Source organism: Stegodyphus dumicola, chromosome X1 (assembly GCF_044657685.1).
Source record: "Stegodyphus dumicola isolate Sdum_Otavi_A_Nest chromosome X1, ASM4465768v1".
NCBI lineage: Eukaryota > Metazoa > Arthropoda > Arachnida > Araneae > Eresidae > Stegodyphus > Stegodyphus dumicola.
The window spans coordinates 98034201-98052709 of NC_140780.1; the positions used below are offsets into that span (position 1 = coordinate 98034201).

At 35.7% G+C, this 18509-nt stretch overlaps 1 protein-coding gene across 1 annotated transcript in view; it reads left to right on the forward strand.

The window, feature by feature from the left end:
- LOC118183902 (peripheral plasma membrane protein CASK-like) overlaps window positions 1-18509 on the forward strand; it is a 367998-nt gene that overhangs the window by 244280 nt on the left and 105209 nt on the right. Inside the window, exon 14 of the mRNA XM_085807886.1 lies at window positions 13753-13831. Within this exon, the coding sequence (XP_085664012.1) occupies window positions 13753-13831 (79 nt within the window). The remainder of the gene's footprint in view (window positions 1-13752; window positions 13832-18509) is intronic.

Sequence of the window (18509 nt, forward strand, 5' to 3'; positions counted from 1 at the left end):
CTCTTCTTGGGATGCCAGTTTCTCATGGGTTTCCTTCCTCTAGCAAATTTAGGTTTTTTCTATGAATCTAAAATTGATTCCTTTTTTTTTTTTTTTTTTTTGAAATAAGTTGGCACTGTTATTTTTTTTTAATTCCATAGTCAGCTGCTACCTTTGTTTTGCATTTGCCATTCTCTACTTTCTTTAACACCAGAATGGCGGGAAAATTTTACCTACTGGAAGGGTGGTAAGGGTCATTTTGACCCTTCGATGAAAGTACTGAAATAACAACAGTAAAACAATTTTAAATGCCGTATCATGTTCCATTATTGTCTGTGATATTATCATGTTCCACTATTGTTGATCAATAAAAGATTACTACGCATATTTTCCAAATATGTAGGAATATCTCTTCTCTTTTTTTCATTGTGCCAACCATAGTTGTATTTTTTTATTTTAGTATTTCTGCTAATTTAATGCTAGTAAAATAGTTATCCGTGGTAATATTCCTCTCTTTGTTTAGATGTGGCTCTGTTAGTTTTATGACATTTTCACACAAACGTAATTGAGGATTTGCTGTTTCATCTTTTCCTAGATAAGGAAATCCCTTCAAGAGTTATTTAGTATCAATGTCGACAGATAACCAAAATTTTATTCAAAATTTCTCAGTTTTATTAGGCATATATATTGTGTAAATGTACACCTAGCTTTAGATGGGAATATTTTGTCCTGGCTGGTAGCAATTTTGCAGTTTTCAATAAATTTGTTCCACATGTCTGATGCAAGAGCAAATTCATCAGTCTGTTATCGAGTAGATCTTGTCTTTCATCGAACCTTAAAAATCGTTTCTTTTCTTTGAATCTATCTCTTGATAAAGTTTCTTTGCAAAATGGTATTCCTCACACTTCAGAACATAAGAAATCTAAGCCCTTTGCTCTTATTAATTTCTCGAACACACAATATGCCCACCAGCGGCCGAGCGGTAAAGTCGCTGAATACTGGTAGTTCGGTCCGAGGTTCGAATCCCGCGAACGGGCTGGCTGCATGGGCGTTTTCGTGGTTTTCCCCATGTGTATTGTGTATACGAGCCAGTTTCCCTTATAAAGTCCTCCACAAAGGCATCCCTCACCTTAGGCAGATAGCCCTCGAGGCTTTGCCATAATCGCACACACACAACAACGAACACACAATATAATGACAAAAGCATCTAACTCAGTGAGAGATAACTTCCAGTCTTTATTTCCATGTTGCCGATGAGCTTCGGATTCTGTACATTTCTTTATATGCAGCAAGATATCATCATTAATAAAAAGCTTGAAAGCACTAGACCTCAGAAACACGACTCTTTGCAGAAGATGTTGGTCCTGCTGTTTCTTTTGGAACATTATAAGCAGGAACATGGCCACAGACTGAATTTTTGGAATTTATTTCATTTCGTATAGTGTTATCAGGAGCTGTAAATCAATTTTGCAAATACCCTGATCCGTTTTTGCTCATTTATTTCTGCCGAGTTCTATTTCGTTGTCTTCGGATTCACTAATAGTTTGTGTCTGGAATTCATCTTCAGTTTCTACAGAAAAATTATCTATTTCACCTCCGTCAGACTCATTTTCAGATAGCTCCTGCAATAATTTTTTAATTTTTTCATCCATAAGGCCTCTTTTCTGCTTATTAGACATATTTTGTAAAAGTTGAAAAAAGTAGAAAAATATCAGAAAATGAGAAGGATTATATTTTAGCATATGATTCTCACAGCGTTAAGGAAAGGTTATAATGAACTTGACAGCAGAATTCATATGTACTGAAATACTAATTTGGGATTACCAAGAAAACATCTGTCCTAACTGTTATCACCTGCAGTAAGTAAGCTGAACTAACAAACGGGAAAATACATATGTAAAAGAAACTATTTCTGGAAAGAAATGTAAGCATAAAAAACCCTGCATCTACCTTCCTTGCAGTGTTTTCTTCAAACAAATAGATAATTGCAAACAAAGGAACAACAACTTATGTAAGTATTACAAAGTAGTGAGACCACACAGGTTTTTATCCCTCTGGGAGATAGTATGAATGCAATCAAAAAATCCTTATGAGTGAATGTTTTTCATGGGTTATTTGACAAGGCCTCGAGCAGAAAGAGGGATAAATGTAAAGTTAAAATGACCCCCGTCTGCCATATACATGACAGTATTTCAAAAACTAACAAACCTAGAATGCTGAACATTTTTTTACAAATATTTGTTATGTATTTCGGAAATGTCAAAAAATTCCAAACGATTTCTTCCAATAAAACAAAAGTAGCCAGCGATCAAAATGACCCCTACTGCAATTCTAGTTTTAAAATGTCTACGTATGTCTCCAAAATTAGAGTTTTGTTCTTTCCATGCTTAGACATGCTGGATTTTTATACATTCACACCACACACTGAGGAAGAAAATTAGAGCACATTAACTTATCTGAATGTAGGCATAACTGACGCAGCTCCCTGGAAGAAGAAGAAAGTAAAAGTAAAGATTGGTTTTCTGAAGTTCTTAGACAATTGATAATAAATAAACAAATGAAGTTCCCCCTACCCCGACCCATTCATAAAGTGTTCTGAATGAATCCAAGGAAACAAATTAGACCAGGAAGCTTTGTGTGTTAAGCATTAGTAAGAGGTGGACAGTAGGACAATATCTACTAATGTTTAGCAGAAATGTAATAATCTAGAAATTTAGATGCCTGCTTACACACACACACACACACACACACAAAAAAAAAAAAAATTACAGATGATTTTTTACATACAAACTAATAAATACACCATGTATTTTCTCCATTAAATGAGGAAAAATAAATTTTTTTATCAATTTTTTAGTTCGAATTAACCGGTGTGATAAAAACTGAGTTCGAATTAATGAGTATTAATGAGTATATTAATTCCAATACAAGTTTTTGGAGGCCTCTGTATTAGTTCAAATTAACGAACATCCACTGTTATTCAGCTATAGGGAGAAGTAATAGAATGATGGTCGGTGATACCTGCCAGAGGCTGTGATTCGAACTCGAGAACTTTGTGTCTAAATATATTAAATAATTGAAATCGTGGTGGGAGCTGATAAAAGTAGAAGTGCAGATTCAAACAAACTAGTAACTTGTTAATTAGCATAAAACCCTAGAGTTGCTTCCATCAGAGTTTAACTAATTAAAAAAAACCAATGCTGTTAATGACTTTAGTAGAGAATTCTAAAAGTATGAAACTATGAGTCTAAGCTTTTTCAAGCCATTAAGAATCTGCCTCCGAACTTTACAACCTGAAACAGGATACTATGGTATCACAGATCTTCCTGCCAGCTTCCTTCTTTACAAATTCTTCTTGTCTCTTTCTCTTTATTCATTGGTGTTATCAACTTCCTTCCTAAAAATAATTCGATACATATTTTTCTCGCAGTGTCATATTTTGCTGTAACAGCAAGGAGAGTGAGATGACTTATCAATCTCATCTAACTCGTAAAGAGAATAACTCAAATCCAGGAGAAGGTTTAAAATAAACTTTTTTATTTACTAATGAGCTGATGGTTACACAACCTATTTAATTACAGAAAATCAGATCTTCAGTACTTGTGAAAACATCAGAACAAATGCTCAAGTAAATTTAATGTATAATATTCTAAGTGAAGCATGCCTGTGCTCAGTTGTTCATGAAATAAAAATGGCTGGCAGTGCTAAAGCCAATTAAAATAATTGAATTGCAGCAGAAGTAATAACTTGACAGCCAATGAATGACAGTTGCCAAAAGCTTTCTTATGAACTCAAGAACTCTGAATTTAAATATATTAATTTCATCCTTGTGTGCAACAAAGGAAGTGCTGACAAAAGACTAAGATAATTGTTTAATTAACATAAAAATCCCAGAACATTTTATAAAGTTCTAGCATATGAATAGCACAATGCTAAAATTTTGGAATATTCATGTTTAATTAATGTCACTGCACCTTTGTTGTGATCAAACATTCTGCAGCTCCATCAGTTACAATTGTCATGAAATAATTGATCATGAAAACCAAGCCCCCCCCCAAGTCCTGCATTGCTGCCTCGATGGGGGAGAAGGGTGTCACTGGGAACGGCCAAAGTACATCAAGAGCATAGCTACTGGTAGGGCCACCGTAGGCGTGAAGGCCATTTCAACATGCCCAGCTAAAGCATAGCAGGTGAAGATCTTTCAGAGGATTACCGTCTTGGTGATCGGGTGTCACAATCCTGGAGCCCCAGTGATCTCTCCTCCTTTTTGCCTCCTCTCCTCTTAACTGCAGCCTTTCCTGTTTTCCTTGTGCCTTGTGATTTCCTCTTCTCAGGTTCGGGCTCATCAAAAGAAACTGAAACAGCCTTGTACCTAGTTTTTTTGAGTGGCGAGAAAACTGCCTACGTGTTTGTCATGCATGGAGACCCGTGTCACTGGAAAGGAGGGTTCTGGGGTCCTGGTAGTTGAGGGGCAAGGTACTGTCCCCAACATACTGCTTTGGTCTCTGCTTCAGTTAAACGGGAGGCACCATGTCGTTCTCACGGGTGTCAACCGGCTGGTCACCAGTCCTTGTGCAGTGGCTTGGGGACAAGCTCTCAGCAGTACCAGCTTTTGGGAAAGCCAACTGTGGGACTTCAGTTAACATATAGGTCTATCTGGCTAGCCCTGGCATAGGAATCTGTGTCTCCTTGTTGGGCTCCATGGTGGGTAGGGCGGTAGGACCCAAATCATTTCCATTTAAATATGAATGCTATAACTTCCTGCTCCAACAATGTACCCGATGCTCCGATTGTGGCCAAAAGACTAATAAGCGGCATAGCACTGTCTCGGATGTTTTTCGTCCATGTTTCTTAATTATAACCAGCTCTGAAGAATTGAAAAAAATATCACCCTTTCTAATAAACAAACATCTTTTGTCTTCTGTAGGAGAACTGAAAAATATTAAGAGACTTCGGTCTAGAGACCTTTTGATCGAAACTGTGTCTGGAAAGCAATCTTTTGAAACTAACTAAATTAGGACCAGCAAACATTGAAGTTAAGCCACATAACACTCTGAACTCGTCCCAAGGAGTAATCTCTGAAATAGACTATCAGTAACTGAAGAGAAATTCGTTAAAGAGTTGGTAGATCAAAACATGTCTGGTGCTCGTAGGATCAAAATATGGAAAGTTGGTCAACTCATTCTCACTAAGCATGTCATACTTACTTCAAGTCTCCTAACCTGCCTAAAAACATGAAAGCTGGATACCTAAACTGTTCAGTCAGGCCATGTATACTGATTCCAATGTCAGCGCTTTGGACATGGAAAGACCTCTTGTCGCGATAGCCTCACGTGTGCTCGATGTTTCATCGTAGGCCATGCCAGTGAAGGCTGCTCTGCTGCTCCCTTATGTATAAATTGTAAAGGCGAGCACCCAGCTTTTTCAAGATCACGTTCCAAATGGCAGACAGAAAAACAAATTCAAAACATTAAAGTTACACAAAAAATATCATTTGCTGAAGCCAAAAGACTTGTTCTCTCTAATCAGCCAAGACCTAATAAATCTTATGCATCCGCAACAAAACCATTCAGATCGATGTCAACGCAAACCACAATACCCACACAGAAAAAAGAACTAGCAATGACAGAAGATCCTAGAAACCAAAAATCAGGGGGGAAAACCTGATGTTAAAAGTAATATGCCGGTGACTGCATTCAAAGGAAAACAGGATGTCCATAGAGATCCATGGACAAACATAGAAATCTTATCAAGGAGGAAAATAAGCAAAAATCCAGGACCCCCAGTCAAAGTTCTATTGCAAGCATGAGTTCAGCACACCTAGACGACTCGGATGAAATGGATGTTGAACAAGGGTTATCCCTTCCGAAACGCCTTTTGCCTCGAAAGTAAAAAAACCAACACCGCCAAAACAAGCATCCGTAATGGGTAAATTTATTTCGTGGAATTGCCGGGGTTTCTACCATACCTGGATAATATCAAGGATTTAATCAACATCTATCAACCTGCCTGCTTTGCACTTCAGGACAGCTTAAAACCAAGCAGACATGCTAAGATACAGATTTATACCACAGTCAGAAAGGACAACTCATCTGGGGATCGTGCCTGTGGTAATGTGGGCCTTATCGCCTCCCACAATCACTCATAAACTGCTCTCCCTTTGACAACCTTCTTTCAAGCTGTGGCAGTTCAGATTAATTTAAGCTTTTCAATCTCGGTATGCACTATTTATTTACCCCCACAGGAGCATGTTGATCAGTGAGAGTTGGACAGAACAATAAAGCAGTTCCGAGAACCTTTTTTGCTTTTAGGTGACTTCAGTGCGCATAGTACCTTATGGGGCATTAATTCAGTGGGCCACCAGATAGAACAGTTAATGGAAGATCATTCTATTTGTCTCCTTAATAATGAAGAATGCACCTACTCTCATCAGCCGACTAGAACATTTCATGCAATTGATCTGGTTTTTTGTTCTCCATCTCTACTACCTTTTTGCTCTTTCAGCGTAGGGGAGAATCTCTACGATAGTGACCATTTCCCAGTCAGTGTAAATATTACAGGAAAGTCAGTGATCTCAAGACAACCACGCTTACTTTATGATAAAGCTGATTGGGATCTTTTTGCATCTTTTGCAGTGCTGACTGAAGAAATGGTTAACGATGTGGACATTAATACAGTAGTTAAAATGATCTCTGACACTATTGTACAAGCAGTTGAACTCTGTATTCTGAAGTCCTCGACAAAGTTCCCTAAACTCTGGTGGAACAGTGATTGTCATGAAACTTCAAGAGAGCAAAAGAAAGCTTGGCGTATCTTTTGCCGATATCCAACACTGGCAGATCTTCTGACCTTTAAAAAAGCTAAGGTGAATGCAAGGAAAGTGAGGCGGCAAAGTCAGAGAAAATCATAGGCAGCCTATGTGTCCACTAATGCCTCCTCATTGTCTAGCAAACAAGTTTGGAAAAGAGTCTGCAAAGCCTCTGGATTATACAATGATCATTCCTTTTTTTGTTCTAGAAAAAGATGGAAATTTGATAAGCAATAGAGAAGAAATAGCCAATGCTTTAGGTGATACATTTGCTGCTGTATGAGTTTATGTCCACAAAGATGCGCTTGGAAAGTATTCAGATCGACTTTTCCTATCCTAATGCAGAATCTTATAGTGAAGATCTCACCATGTTTGAATTAAGAAGTGTAATATGTCACACTGATAGAACCTGTCCTGGTCCTGATGGCATAAGTTATTTGATGATAAAGCATCTGCCCTATGAATCTCTAGTGATCCTTCTCGCTTTTTATAATAAGATACGGAAGGAACAAATTTTTTCAACTGCCTGGTGCAGTGCCTTTGTAATCCCTATAGCAAAACCCAGCAACGAGCCGAAAAATCCTTTAAATTATCGCCCCATCGCTCTCACTAGCTGCCTTTGCAAGAACATGGAAAAAATTGTAAATCACCGTCTCACCTACTATCTGGAGACTAATCATTGCCAATAGCCTTACTAAAGTGATTTCCGTAAAGGAAGATCTTCACTTGACAATGCCCCGTTTTTAGAAACCGCAGTACGCAATCACGTGGTTTTAATCTTCTTTGACATGGAAAAGGCGTACAATAGAACTTGGCAGCATGGAACTCTTCATGACCTTTACAGCACTGGGTTGCGAGGTAATTTACCCATCTTCATTCAAAACTTTCTAAAGTATCGCACTTTCCAAGTTAAGATCGGTTCGTTGCTTTCTCAAATATTTGTACAACAAGGTGTACTCCAAGGTTCAGTGCTCAGTGTCACTCTTTTCAGTCTGAAAATTAATTCCATTTTAAGAGAACTTCCTCCCACAGTGCATGATTCGCTGTATGTTGATGATTTGATGTCCTGATCCAGAGCTGCATCTTGACGGCTCTTTGATCCACATTGAGCCAGAAGTAAAATTCTTAGGTGTTATATTTGATAGAAAGCTCGCTTTCCTTCCGCAATCTTAAATCTAAAGAAAAAATGTGCTAAAGCTCTCAACATACTGAAAGTCCTGGCCAACTCATCTGCTTCATGGGGAGCAAAACGTTGTTCTATGCTCTGCATTTATTGTTTTAGTTTGCTGCAACTTAGTATTGATAAACCTAATCTTCAAGAATTCCTTTTTTCTTTGTTATTAATTTTTGATGTATTTATTTCTTATATTCATCTATCATATGTATTGCAAACTTGTGAAATTTTGACACTGCATTATTTTGTTTCTTTTTTAAAATTTGAATTACTATTTTTTTATTTAAATTACTATAATTATTTCAATTTGATTACTCCCTAAATATATTTTTTTCTATGGTTTGCTACAGGCATTTATTTCAGGTGAATTTAGTTTCAGATGATACTATCAAATAAATATTAGTAAACAAGAAGTTATAATATTCTTTTCCCCTCTAGTAACATTTGAAGTCTACATCTTAATATAATTATTTTCCCGATCTAAATCTTATCTTCGTGCAAGCTGAAAATTTATCAACCCAAATTAAAACTGCTAAGCTTTTCCATTTTTAATCACTTTTCATGCCTTATTCCAAAAGCATCATGCTTCCTTTGAATGTAATACCAGCTTCAGATGTCTTTGATATATGTTTGATTGAAATTTATCCTAAAACCTGGAAAGTTTTACATTTATTTTCCAATTTAAATTCATCATTCTTTCTGAAAAGCTGAAACCTTTTCTATCAAGTTTGTAACAAGTTTCATGAACCAATCTTATGGTATAATTTTCTTCTCCATTACTTCATTTCAGGATATCTGATTTTGAGTTCAGTTGCTATTAAATCTGGTTACTTAACCTAGTAGCACAACCACCTTGATGCAGCTTGGCAAATTTTTACAGTAGGAAAAAAATGATGACTCGCAAAAAATTATTCCTTTCATACATACATGTTTTAAATTTGTTTAGGAATTCATCCTCAAAAGCAATTAATGAAACTACTTACAAACAGGTTTTTATTTCTTTTGTGCTGCTGGAAATTTCATAGTGCACTTTAAGAATACATTTGGCTTCTTCTAGTTGAGGAGGTTTCATTAGCAGCTTGCTCTTGGTGCCATATAAATTCTGCTAAATACAATTCTGTGAGGTGGTGGGCTGCCTTCTGTGCTTTCTATTATCCCATTTTGGTAGATCTCTACATTCTTTTTATATGAATATGTGTGTATGCTAGTTCCGGATCAACAAAGTTGTACATATGATAAGCCATTTTATGCATAAATCCAAATTTTCAGTTTTATAACAAGACCAACAGTCAGAATAGATAGCACTTCCTTGCTTGATGTTTTCAATTATTTTCATCATTATTCTTGCTGCACTTCTGGTGGGAACTGTAACCAAGAAATTTTCATTTGATGTAGTAAATTTCTCCCTCAATCCATTGCAGCAATGAAAACATCCAGCATTGTGTTTTCGCTTTGTAAACAGACTTTCATCTATTGCAATGATTGGAGCTTTTCTATCATTCAATTTGTTTTAACCTTTATATCAAGAATGCAGGTTGCTTATATATAATTATTATGGTCTATCACAGTCTTGTCATTCATTTCTAACTCTTAGTAGCTGTATTTAATAGAGGTTAATTGTTTACCCCACCAATATGCAAGTCTGACTTCTGTAGTGAAAGGCAGATGGTTCTGGTTGAAACCAATTCTGATTCAAATCTGAACATGTTCATTGCAATTTTTCACATTTTATTTCTAAAATGATTGTTTTCCGAAAAGCTGTGGCATCAAATGAGAATTTCAACATTTAGCAGTTTTCTGGCAAAGTATTGTAATCCTCTAAATATTTTACAACATTTTCTTCATTTGCAGGCAAATCTCATAAGCACATGTTTTAAAATTCAGTTTAAAGCAAAAAATATCGTAATTTACCTTTAGAACTTGTAAAACGACTGGAGCATATATGAAAATGGTGATACTGTTTATTCAAGCTGATATTTATGTGCATGATTGCCAGAGCTTGATGACTTCTGCTAAGGTGGTTGCACTAATATTCAGGTACTAAAGAGTCTTTGCATTTTCTTTATATTCATTATGAATACCCATAGTAGAACCTGAAAATTACTTTAATGGTTTGCAATTTTTTTGGGGGGGTCTCCTTCTTTGGAGAATTTTTCTTTTTTCATTTGTTTATATACATGTGTGTAAAAGTGCTGAAAATACTGTTTTAAAAATTCGTAGCACAGTAGGCCCAGATAGGGTGCATTGGGCTTTGGTTTGCAGGATTTTTTATATCCCCCCCATACAGCTAAAGAATAATTTTCTGCTCATTTTTATCGTACATATCTCAGAAGTAAGGTTCATTAATGCTGGTAGATAAATTTCTGTTCTTTCTAATTATCTGCATCCCCGACCAAAATGTTATAAATTCACTGTAGACTTTAGAAAGCCTTTGCAAATTTATTGCCAACTTCAGAAAGAAATGTTAGTTGGGGTATCCTTATGTCTATTTCAATCATGCATCCATTGCTACCTATTTTTTTACATTCTTTTTTTCATATAGAGGATAGGCACACACTTCTGTGAGGTAATTACACCATTTGGTAGAAATATTTAAAGATAGTCCCAGTTCTTCATAGAATATCCTTTGTCCAACAACAAATTAAGCGAACAACTGTTATAAATGAGAAATAACTATCTTCAAACCCGTTTCCGTCTCGCACACACTTTGCTGGTAATTTTTCACATTGGATTTCGATAAAATTCATGGTTTAAGAAGTACGACTTCATAAAATATAAATGTTTGCATTTTCTCTTCCTGGGAAAATGGCATATTTCTGAAAAAAATGCAGTGCTTTCTTTTTCATTGGCTGTCATATTCTACCATTTTGTTACAATTTGTTTTGAAAAAAGAAATATTAATCTGAGAAATGACCACTGAAATTCAGATGATCAAATTCACATGCTCTCAAGCTGCATATCATTTGCTGCATGCATACCTAGGTTGTCCCTTAAATTCTCTTTTCTGAATTTTTGGTGGTGCTGTGTATAATCAGGAAGTTAGATTTACTGATTTTAATTTATAAGATTTACACATTTATCTTATGTTTTGTTTAAAAAAAAAATCACAAATCACAATTCTCGGTGATACATAATTTCCTACAAAATTAACAATCTTTCCGTACAGTTATTTCATCAAGCAGTTACATTGAGAAACTGTTACTTGGGATTTGCTTATTGCTGTGCAGATCTTGAGCATGCTGCTGCTTTTGCTATACTCTTCTGTTAGTGGAGATGGTTTTTTAATCCACTGAATCAACTGAGAACTGTGTTCTAGAGTTTACTTGAATGGGAATAATATATTTTTAAAAAGTGCTAAAATTTATTTTAACTGTATTTCTTGTGTTATTTATGTTCTGCTGTGCTTTCTGATAAATGAAAATGGTTGTTTATTAACTACAGTTTCAATTATCTTTGATTTGCAATAATTAGAAATATGTATTTATTTACCGAATAAAACTCGAGCTATAGTCTATAAGTTTGTAACCTGGTAGTAAAATTGAAAGAACATAACATCCCTCAGAGGGCTTTTAAGTAACATGCTATTGTTTCCTGGTAGCATAAATTATTCTGAGGATATGTATATCATTCATGATCAATAGATATTTATTGTCTTCAAATCCACATGCATATACTCAAATTATTTAACCATTTGATTATGGAGTGCTTGTAAATAGTGTTTTCCATATCTGGCATTATATAAATATCACAAATGCACTTGCCACATTATGATGTTTCCTATTTACACCCATAGCTTTTTCATATAATTGTATACATTAGTGAAAAAGTGGATACAAGTGTAAAACTTGTTATACATAAATTATATCTGGTTGTAACATAAGTTTTCCCCCAAAAACATACTCAATAAAGTTAAAATGCATAAAAGCAGTATCTTTAGTGCGGGTAGTAATCACCACCCAAATCTATGATTTTCTGCCAATGTTTCGATAGTAATTCAAAGCCTTTGGCCCAAAAACTTGGTGGCCATGTGTCCAAAAACCTTATTTTGGGCGTCCTCATTTTGAATCAACCTCAATTTGGACATCCTGTGCAGAATGGAAGATAGCACCAGCAAGATGTAGCTGCAGGTGTGAAAAAAGGTAGAAGGCTAAAGGAGAGATGTTGGAACTATATGGTGGGTATGGCAAAAGATCCCATTTGAGTCCAGCCAGTGAATGCAGACACATCTTGTCTTGCATTATCTTGATGGAACATTCCCTTTTTGTGCCGAACAACATTTTTCCTTGAACATTTTTCCTCAGTTCAACATTTTTCCTTGAAAGCAGCATCAACATGGACTAGCATCTCACTGTACACCTTTTAACTGGCAATGGTTTTACCTTTTTTCAGATACTCTTCGTGGGTAATACCGCAGCATTTCCACCATATACAAAGCATGATATTTATGTTATATTGCACTTTGCAACGCTGCTGATGGGCTCACCTTAGTGCAGACCAACCCCCTTTTTTGGCCTGTGAAGTAAATCCCCTTTTCATCACAAGTGATGATCTGGTCCAGAATTTTGACCTTGTGTTAATATTCGAGCAGATTAGTGCAGGCCCGAACATGCCTGTCCTTATCTGCTTGAATCAGCTCATGCGGTACCCAGCGATGCATAGCACGAGTAATGGAGATGGCACTGATGTCTAACTCATTAGCAAGCTCTTGAATGGTTGCATACTGATCTTCTTCTACAAATTCTCGCAGGTGGGCCTTATCAACGTGGCTGGCCAGAGCGCTGTTTCTTGAATGTCATAGTCCTTGTTTTTGAACTTTCAGTACCAAACCTTCACAGTGTCATATGATAGAACGTCAATACCTAAAGCTGTACACATGATTTGGTAACATTCTGTAGCTGACTTTTCGCAAAAGAACTGGAGGTAAATGATTGTTCTAATCTGGTAGCATGATAATTCCATTTCAGATACCTTGTATGCAGTAATAAGGATATTTTTGTTTACAAATTTCACGGCACTGTGTTCTAAAGCAAGTCTGTTTTGTTCAAATGTAAAACATTGTTTAACAAAATATGATTAAACATGCCAACGTGAACTGTTTGCGCAGGCGATATTTGTGGTGGCAGGAAACTTTCGTTAAAATGCAATATTTGTAATTTTTGTATCGAATCTTTTAATGGTATAATTCAAAGCAAGATTTACTGCTTGATCTAACATTATAGTGTCTGCATTGCAGCTCTTTTTCTCCCCACTTTTTGGCGTTGTGTATGGTTCTTTTTGCGGGTATTCTCATTAAGCAGCCTGTCATATTCCTCATATTGATATTTTAATGCAGTTTATCATTTCACAAAGTTTCGGCATAACAAATGAGGAAAACACCTGTGAATGATTAATAATGAACAACTTTCGGTATTATTTGCAACCGGTTGAACTAATTACCTGTGATGTTTGTTTCGATAATTTTTCCTTTCAGCACTGTTTGGCAAACCGTTAAAATTGTTTCAATGAATTTTACATCCCTATAACAGCTTCTTTTAATGCAGATTTCTTCAAAATTTAACAGTAGGTATAGCCTACTATGAACTTCTTGTAGGAGTGTAAGGGTTATTTTTTTATTTTATTATTCAATGTTTTAAACTTAATGCTGCTAGCTATATTCTACATACTTTGAGCATGTGACAGCTTGCTAACTCATATATATGTCATTCAAATGACACTTTATTGTTTTCTGCACTGTAAGGTATGATTTTTATATGAAAAAGGTATAACAAACTGACAGCTCTTATTTTCACAGGGCATTACCCTGAAGCTTGATGACAAAGGGAGATGTATTGTTGCTCGTATTATGCATGGTGGAATGATATACAGACAAGGTATGAATTGCACTTTATTTTTATGTATTTAATAGATATCATTTTACATATAAACTGGAGTAAATCTAATTTCTCCTGTTGTAATATACTGAGCAATGTGTTTCAAAGAGATTTTCTTTTAATTACGCCATTATAAATTGATTCTCTCGTTTGTTCATAAAGTACTTTACTCCCCTCTAGCTTTTATAATGATTTTTATATTGGTGATCAATTTTAATTAAGACCTGCTTATAGAAATAAAATATGAAGGAATTTTGAAAAGCACTTAAGATTAATTTAGACAAATTTATTTAACATTAAAGAAAGTACACATAGTTTCATAGACACAATTTTTAATCCCAGTTTTAGGATTGAAAGAATATGAACCATTAAAATTTTACAATGAGAAAAGTATGCCTGCACTATAACTTTCAGATATCTTGTTGATTAGTTGACACGTTTAGAGGTCTGGTTCCATATTTAATGTCTTGCAGTACAGTAAGCATCCATCCTGCCTCTGTGGAACTGGACCTCAGTTTAAGTAATATCTCCCAAAAAAGAATACAAAGTACACTCTATAACAAAAACACGTGCACCAAGAAGGAGTTGTCCAATGGAGACAAAAATTGGGGGATGGAAAGATTATGTATAGAATAGAAATTGGTTAAAATTTCAGAACAATTGAATGATTTATTTCAGAGTTACATAGTTACAAAGTAACGATCTCAATAAAGTGTTGACCCTTCTTTAGCCTGGATGCAAGCTGCCACATGGTGTGGCATAGACTAATAAAGCTCCCAGATGGTCTCCTGCGGTATTTCTTGCCAAATTTACTCCTTGTTGGGCTAGGTCATCAACATTCCCTGGTAGATGCAGTCGCCTTCCCATAATATCCCAGACATGCTCGATGGGAGAGAGATCTGGTTGGTCAAGGAAGGGTTTGAGAAGTTGTGAGACAGTTTGTATCATCATGTGCCGTGTGTGGTCTGGCATTATCTTGCTGAAAAATAAGGCCAGGGTACTGCAAAATGAGTGGCAGCAAAACAGGTCTCAGAATGTTTTTGATGTACCATTGTGCTGCAAGTGTGCCTCAACTGATGACCAGATGGATCTGGCTATCAAGGGAAATGGCACCTCAGACCATCTGATTGAGGGCCTGTGTGGTGTGCAATAGTGAAAGCAGGATCAGCACGGTGCTCTGGATGTTTCCACACACGTCTTCATTGATCCTCATGGCACAGTTGGAAGTGGGATTCGTCACTAAAGACTATATGTCCCCACTCAGCATCATTCCAACCTGGTCGAGCCAAGCATCACTGTAATCTGGCTCAACTGTATTCAGGCATGATTGGCAGGTGACCTAACGGCCGGTACAAGCGTAGATTTCGTTCTAGCAGCCGTCTGTGAATAGTCATGCTGGACACTCGCGTGTGGGTCACACATCAGATGATTGATAGCGATGAATGAGGCGCTGTGATAGTTGATTTAAAAATCACTCTGTCCTGTCGATCTGTTGTGGCCCTTGGTCAACCTCTACCATGACGACGCTGAAATCTGCCATTGTCCACTTATTTTTGCCAGCATCTTCTAATCGTTGCATCGCTTCAACTCATATGACAGGTGATCCTCCGGTTTGCCAAACCTGTCTCTTTCAATCCAATGATACGACCTCTTTCAAACTCTGACTGTTGCTGGTAATGAGCTTGAATTCTGTACCGAGGCATTTTTCAGGTCATTGTAAGGAATCCCAAATTGCAATGCAACAAATTTTTAGCAACAATTCAAGAACAGCTCCTTATATACATGTGCTGGATTCGGAGTTCCAGTGCTTTAGAATTTGCACTATTCTTACATTGGACACCAAACTTTAATCATTTGTATATTTGGTCAAAACATCTATACATACAGAATTTCAAAGCTGTTGGTTGATTCCTTCTTCTTCGTCGATTTTTTTTTTTTTTTTTTTTTTGTTATAGAGTCTATATCAGATAAAATAGAATGCACGTGTATATGCATCTATATTTACTGTATAGAATCCAAGATCCAGAACCATTGAAACTTCTGCTGTTGGGGATTTTGGAAATTTCAGGATTCTGAACCATCTGTTCAAATATACTGAGGTGGCATGTAGAGATTATATGTTTAAAAATGTAAAATATTTTTTATGGTAATGAAGCTTATATGGCCATGCAATCAAATTTACAAAAAAGTTCAATATGTATTTCATTGTTTTATAAAATATTTCTTTCGTTGTAAGTTATATCTTTCTTTTTTGTGTGTGCTAATACTTTCTCTGCAATAGGCATAGTTTCTTATTCAGCTATAAAGTTCCATTATTTAAGTCTGGAAACTGCCTTGTAGTGAATTTCCACTAAACTATCAATCAAAATCTTTTCATTCTGACGACCTCTTTGTTACTGGCTTTGCTGTCGGTATCTTTTTATTTAAAATCATACTATATCGATTTCAGAACTGTGTATGATTGCATTAATAAAAAATTTCTCGTTAAGGCCGTGTATGAACTAAAAATTCCAGAAAAATTTGTTGCATTGGTGGTTTTGACTCTTAAGGAAACCAAGCTACAAATTCATGTACGTGGTGACCTTACAGAACAAACTGAGGTCAAGAATGGAGTAAGACGGGGATGCATTGGCATGCCTCTTGTTTAGCATTGCACTTGAAAAAGTTATTAGAGATTCTAGGATTATTGCTAGAGGAAATATTTTTAATGAGACTATTCAATTACTGGCTTATGCAGGTAATATTTGTATTGTTAACCATACTGTTCCTGCTTTTAAACAGGCATTCATGGCATTGGAAAAAAGTGCAAAAAGATTTAACCTGTTAGCAAAACTAAAGCTAAATATGTGCCTTGTTTAAAATCTTGCTTACCACTTAGTCATTTAGAAATTAGTCGCTGTAGATTTGAAAAAGATCTTTAGTTTCACTTATCTGGAAGTGTAGATGAATTGTAAAAATGAGAACTGCTGAAATACTTAAAATAATCTCTAGTGCGAATGGATGTTTTCATGTCCTGAAGTGCTATTTAAAGTCCAACTTTCTCAAATTAAGAACTAAATTGCTTCTTTACAAGAGTCTTATAAGATCTGACTTATTTGTTGGAAGCACTATACTCTCTAAGCTGCATAAATTAAGTTCTTGTAAAAATGAAAACTACATTAAAAAAAATTTAAAAAAAACTCTGCCCCCCTAACAGTTTATCTTAGTTCTTTTAACATATGTGAAATGTGATGTCAATGCAAAAAGTCACAGCATTGTTTTCCAATACCATGACCCATGAAAGTAGGTAGAGTTGCTTTAACTTTAGTTCAATACAGTCAAAAGTTGTTAATTCGGACACCCATAATCCGGACCTCAAAGCTACAAACTTTCTGCCCATGCGTCCCATTGACACATGCGCATAGGCGTTTGCATGCGCATAAGACCTTTACGGCTGCTAATATGCTTGTGCGCATGCTCATAAAATGTTTACGCATGCACGTTTAATGTATAAAGGACAGTGTAAGCTAGGCTAAAATTATCTAATTCAGTTAATGTTGCAGATTGTGTTGTTCCTTAATTTTCGAATTGGATCCGGCTTATTACTTTTTGCAGACTGTTAGAGCAATTTTATAAAAGTAAGCTTAAACTTTCGATTATATCAAATAAAATGTTCGATATATATTTGTTAATATGTAAAGGATCTAAAGCGAAAGTATGTTTCGAAATTCGAAATCTGTTTATAAATTTCACGCTGCTCGGGGGGGGACGCCGTGGCGCGCAATGAATTGGAAGTTGATCTGTCAGCACTATCCTTATCTTCAGGGCAGATGTTTTTATTTTATTTGGCTTATAATTCCTTACCAAATGTAATATTTCATCTCGATGTGCTCCGTCTTTGATATGATTTAAAACAAGTTCCTCGTCATTATAATTTGCTTCGATAGTGAAGAAAGTGACAGAGGTTATTGAAAACAAAAAAATTTCGATTGACAAATTAGTTGGTATTCTCGACACAGCAATTATAGGACTTGAACAGCGGAACTTTGTAACTAAACAATTATGTCTGTTTAACAGAATAAAGAGAAAGTATTATCACATGAAACGAAGCAACTTAAACAACTTGCATTGAAAGAAATGTTTAATAAAGTAAACAAATAAATATTAAGCTTTTTCTTTTTGTAAATTTTGATACCCTTTACATCATAATTGTTCTTTATTTCATAAATTACGGTTTCATATTTTTAATTTTGTAATTTCTGCATGCCATCTTACCAGATTTAAACTGGTAAGTCTATAAGTTTTCTATAATCCAGAAAAATCGATAATCTGGAATCCCCGAAGTCCCAACGAGTCCGGATTAACGACTTTTGACTGTATTGGCAGAATGTATTGGTTTCCTTTTACTAGTAGCGGTAATAAGAATTCCACTTTGATTTTATGAAATTCTGATCTTGAGTAAGATAGACTAGGTTTTGTAAAGAAGTTATACATTAACTGCTCTTTCTCTGCTTTTGCCTTGTTTTTTGAACAAAAAGATTAAAATTTGGGGCCCGCCTTATACAGAAAGCAAGAAATTTTAGATTAGTGGGACAGATTATAATACATGAACATACTCTTAACAGTAAATGACTGCAGAATTCATCAAAATGTGGTGATGAAAGACATCGCAGAAATGCATGGCACCACTTATATTCAT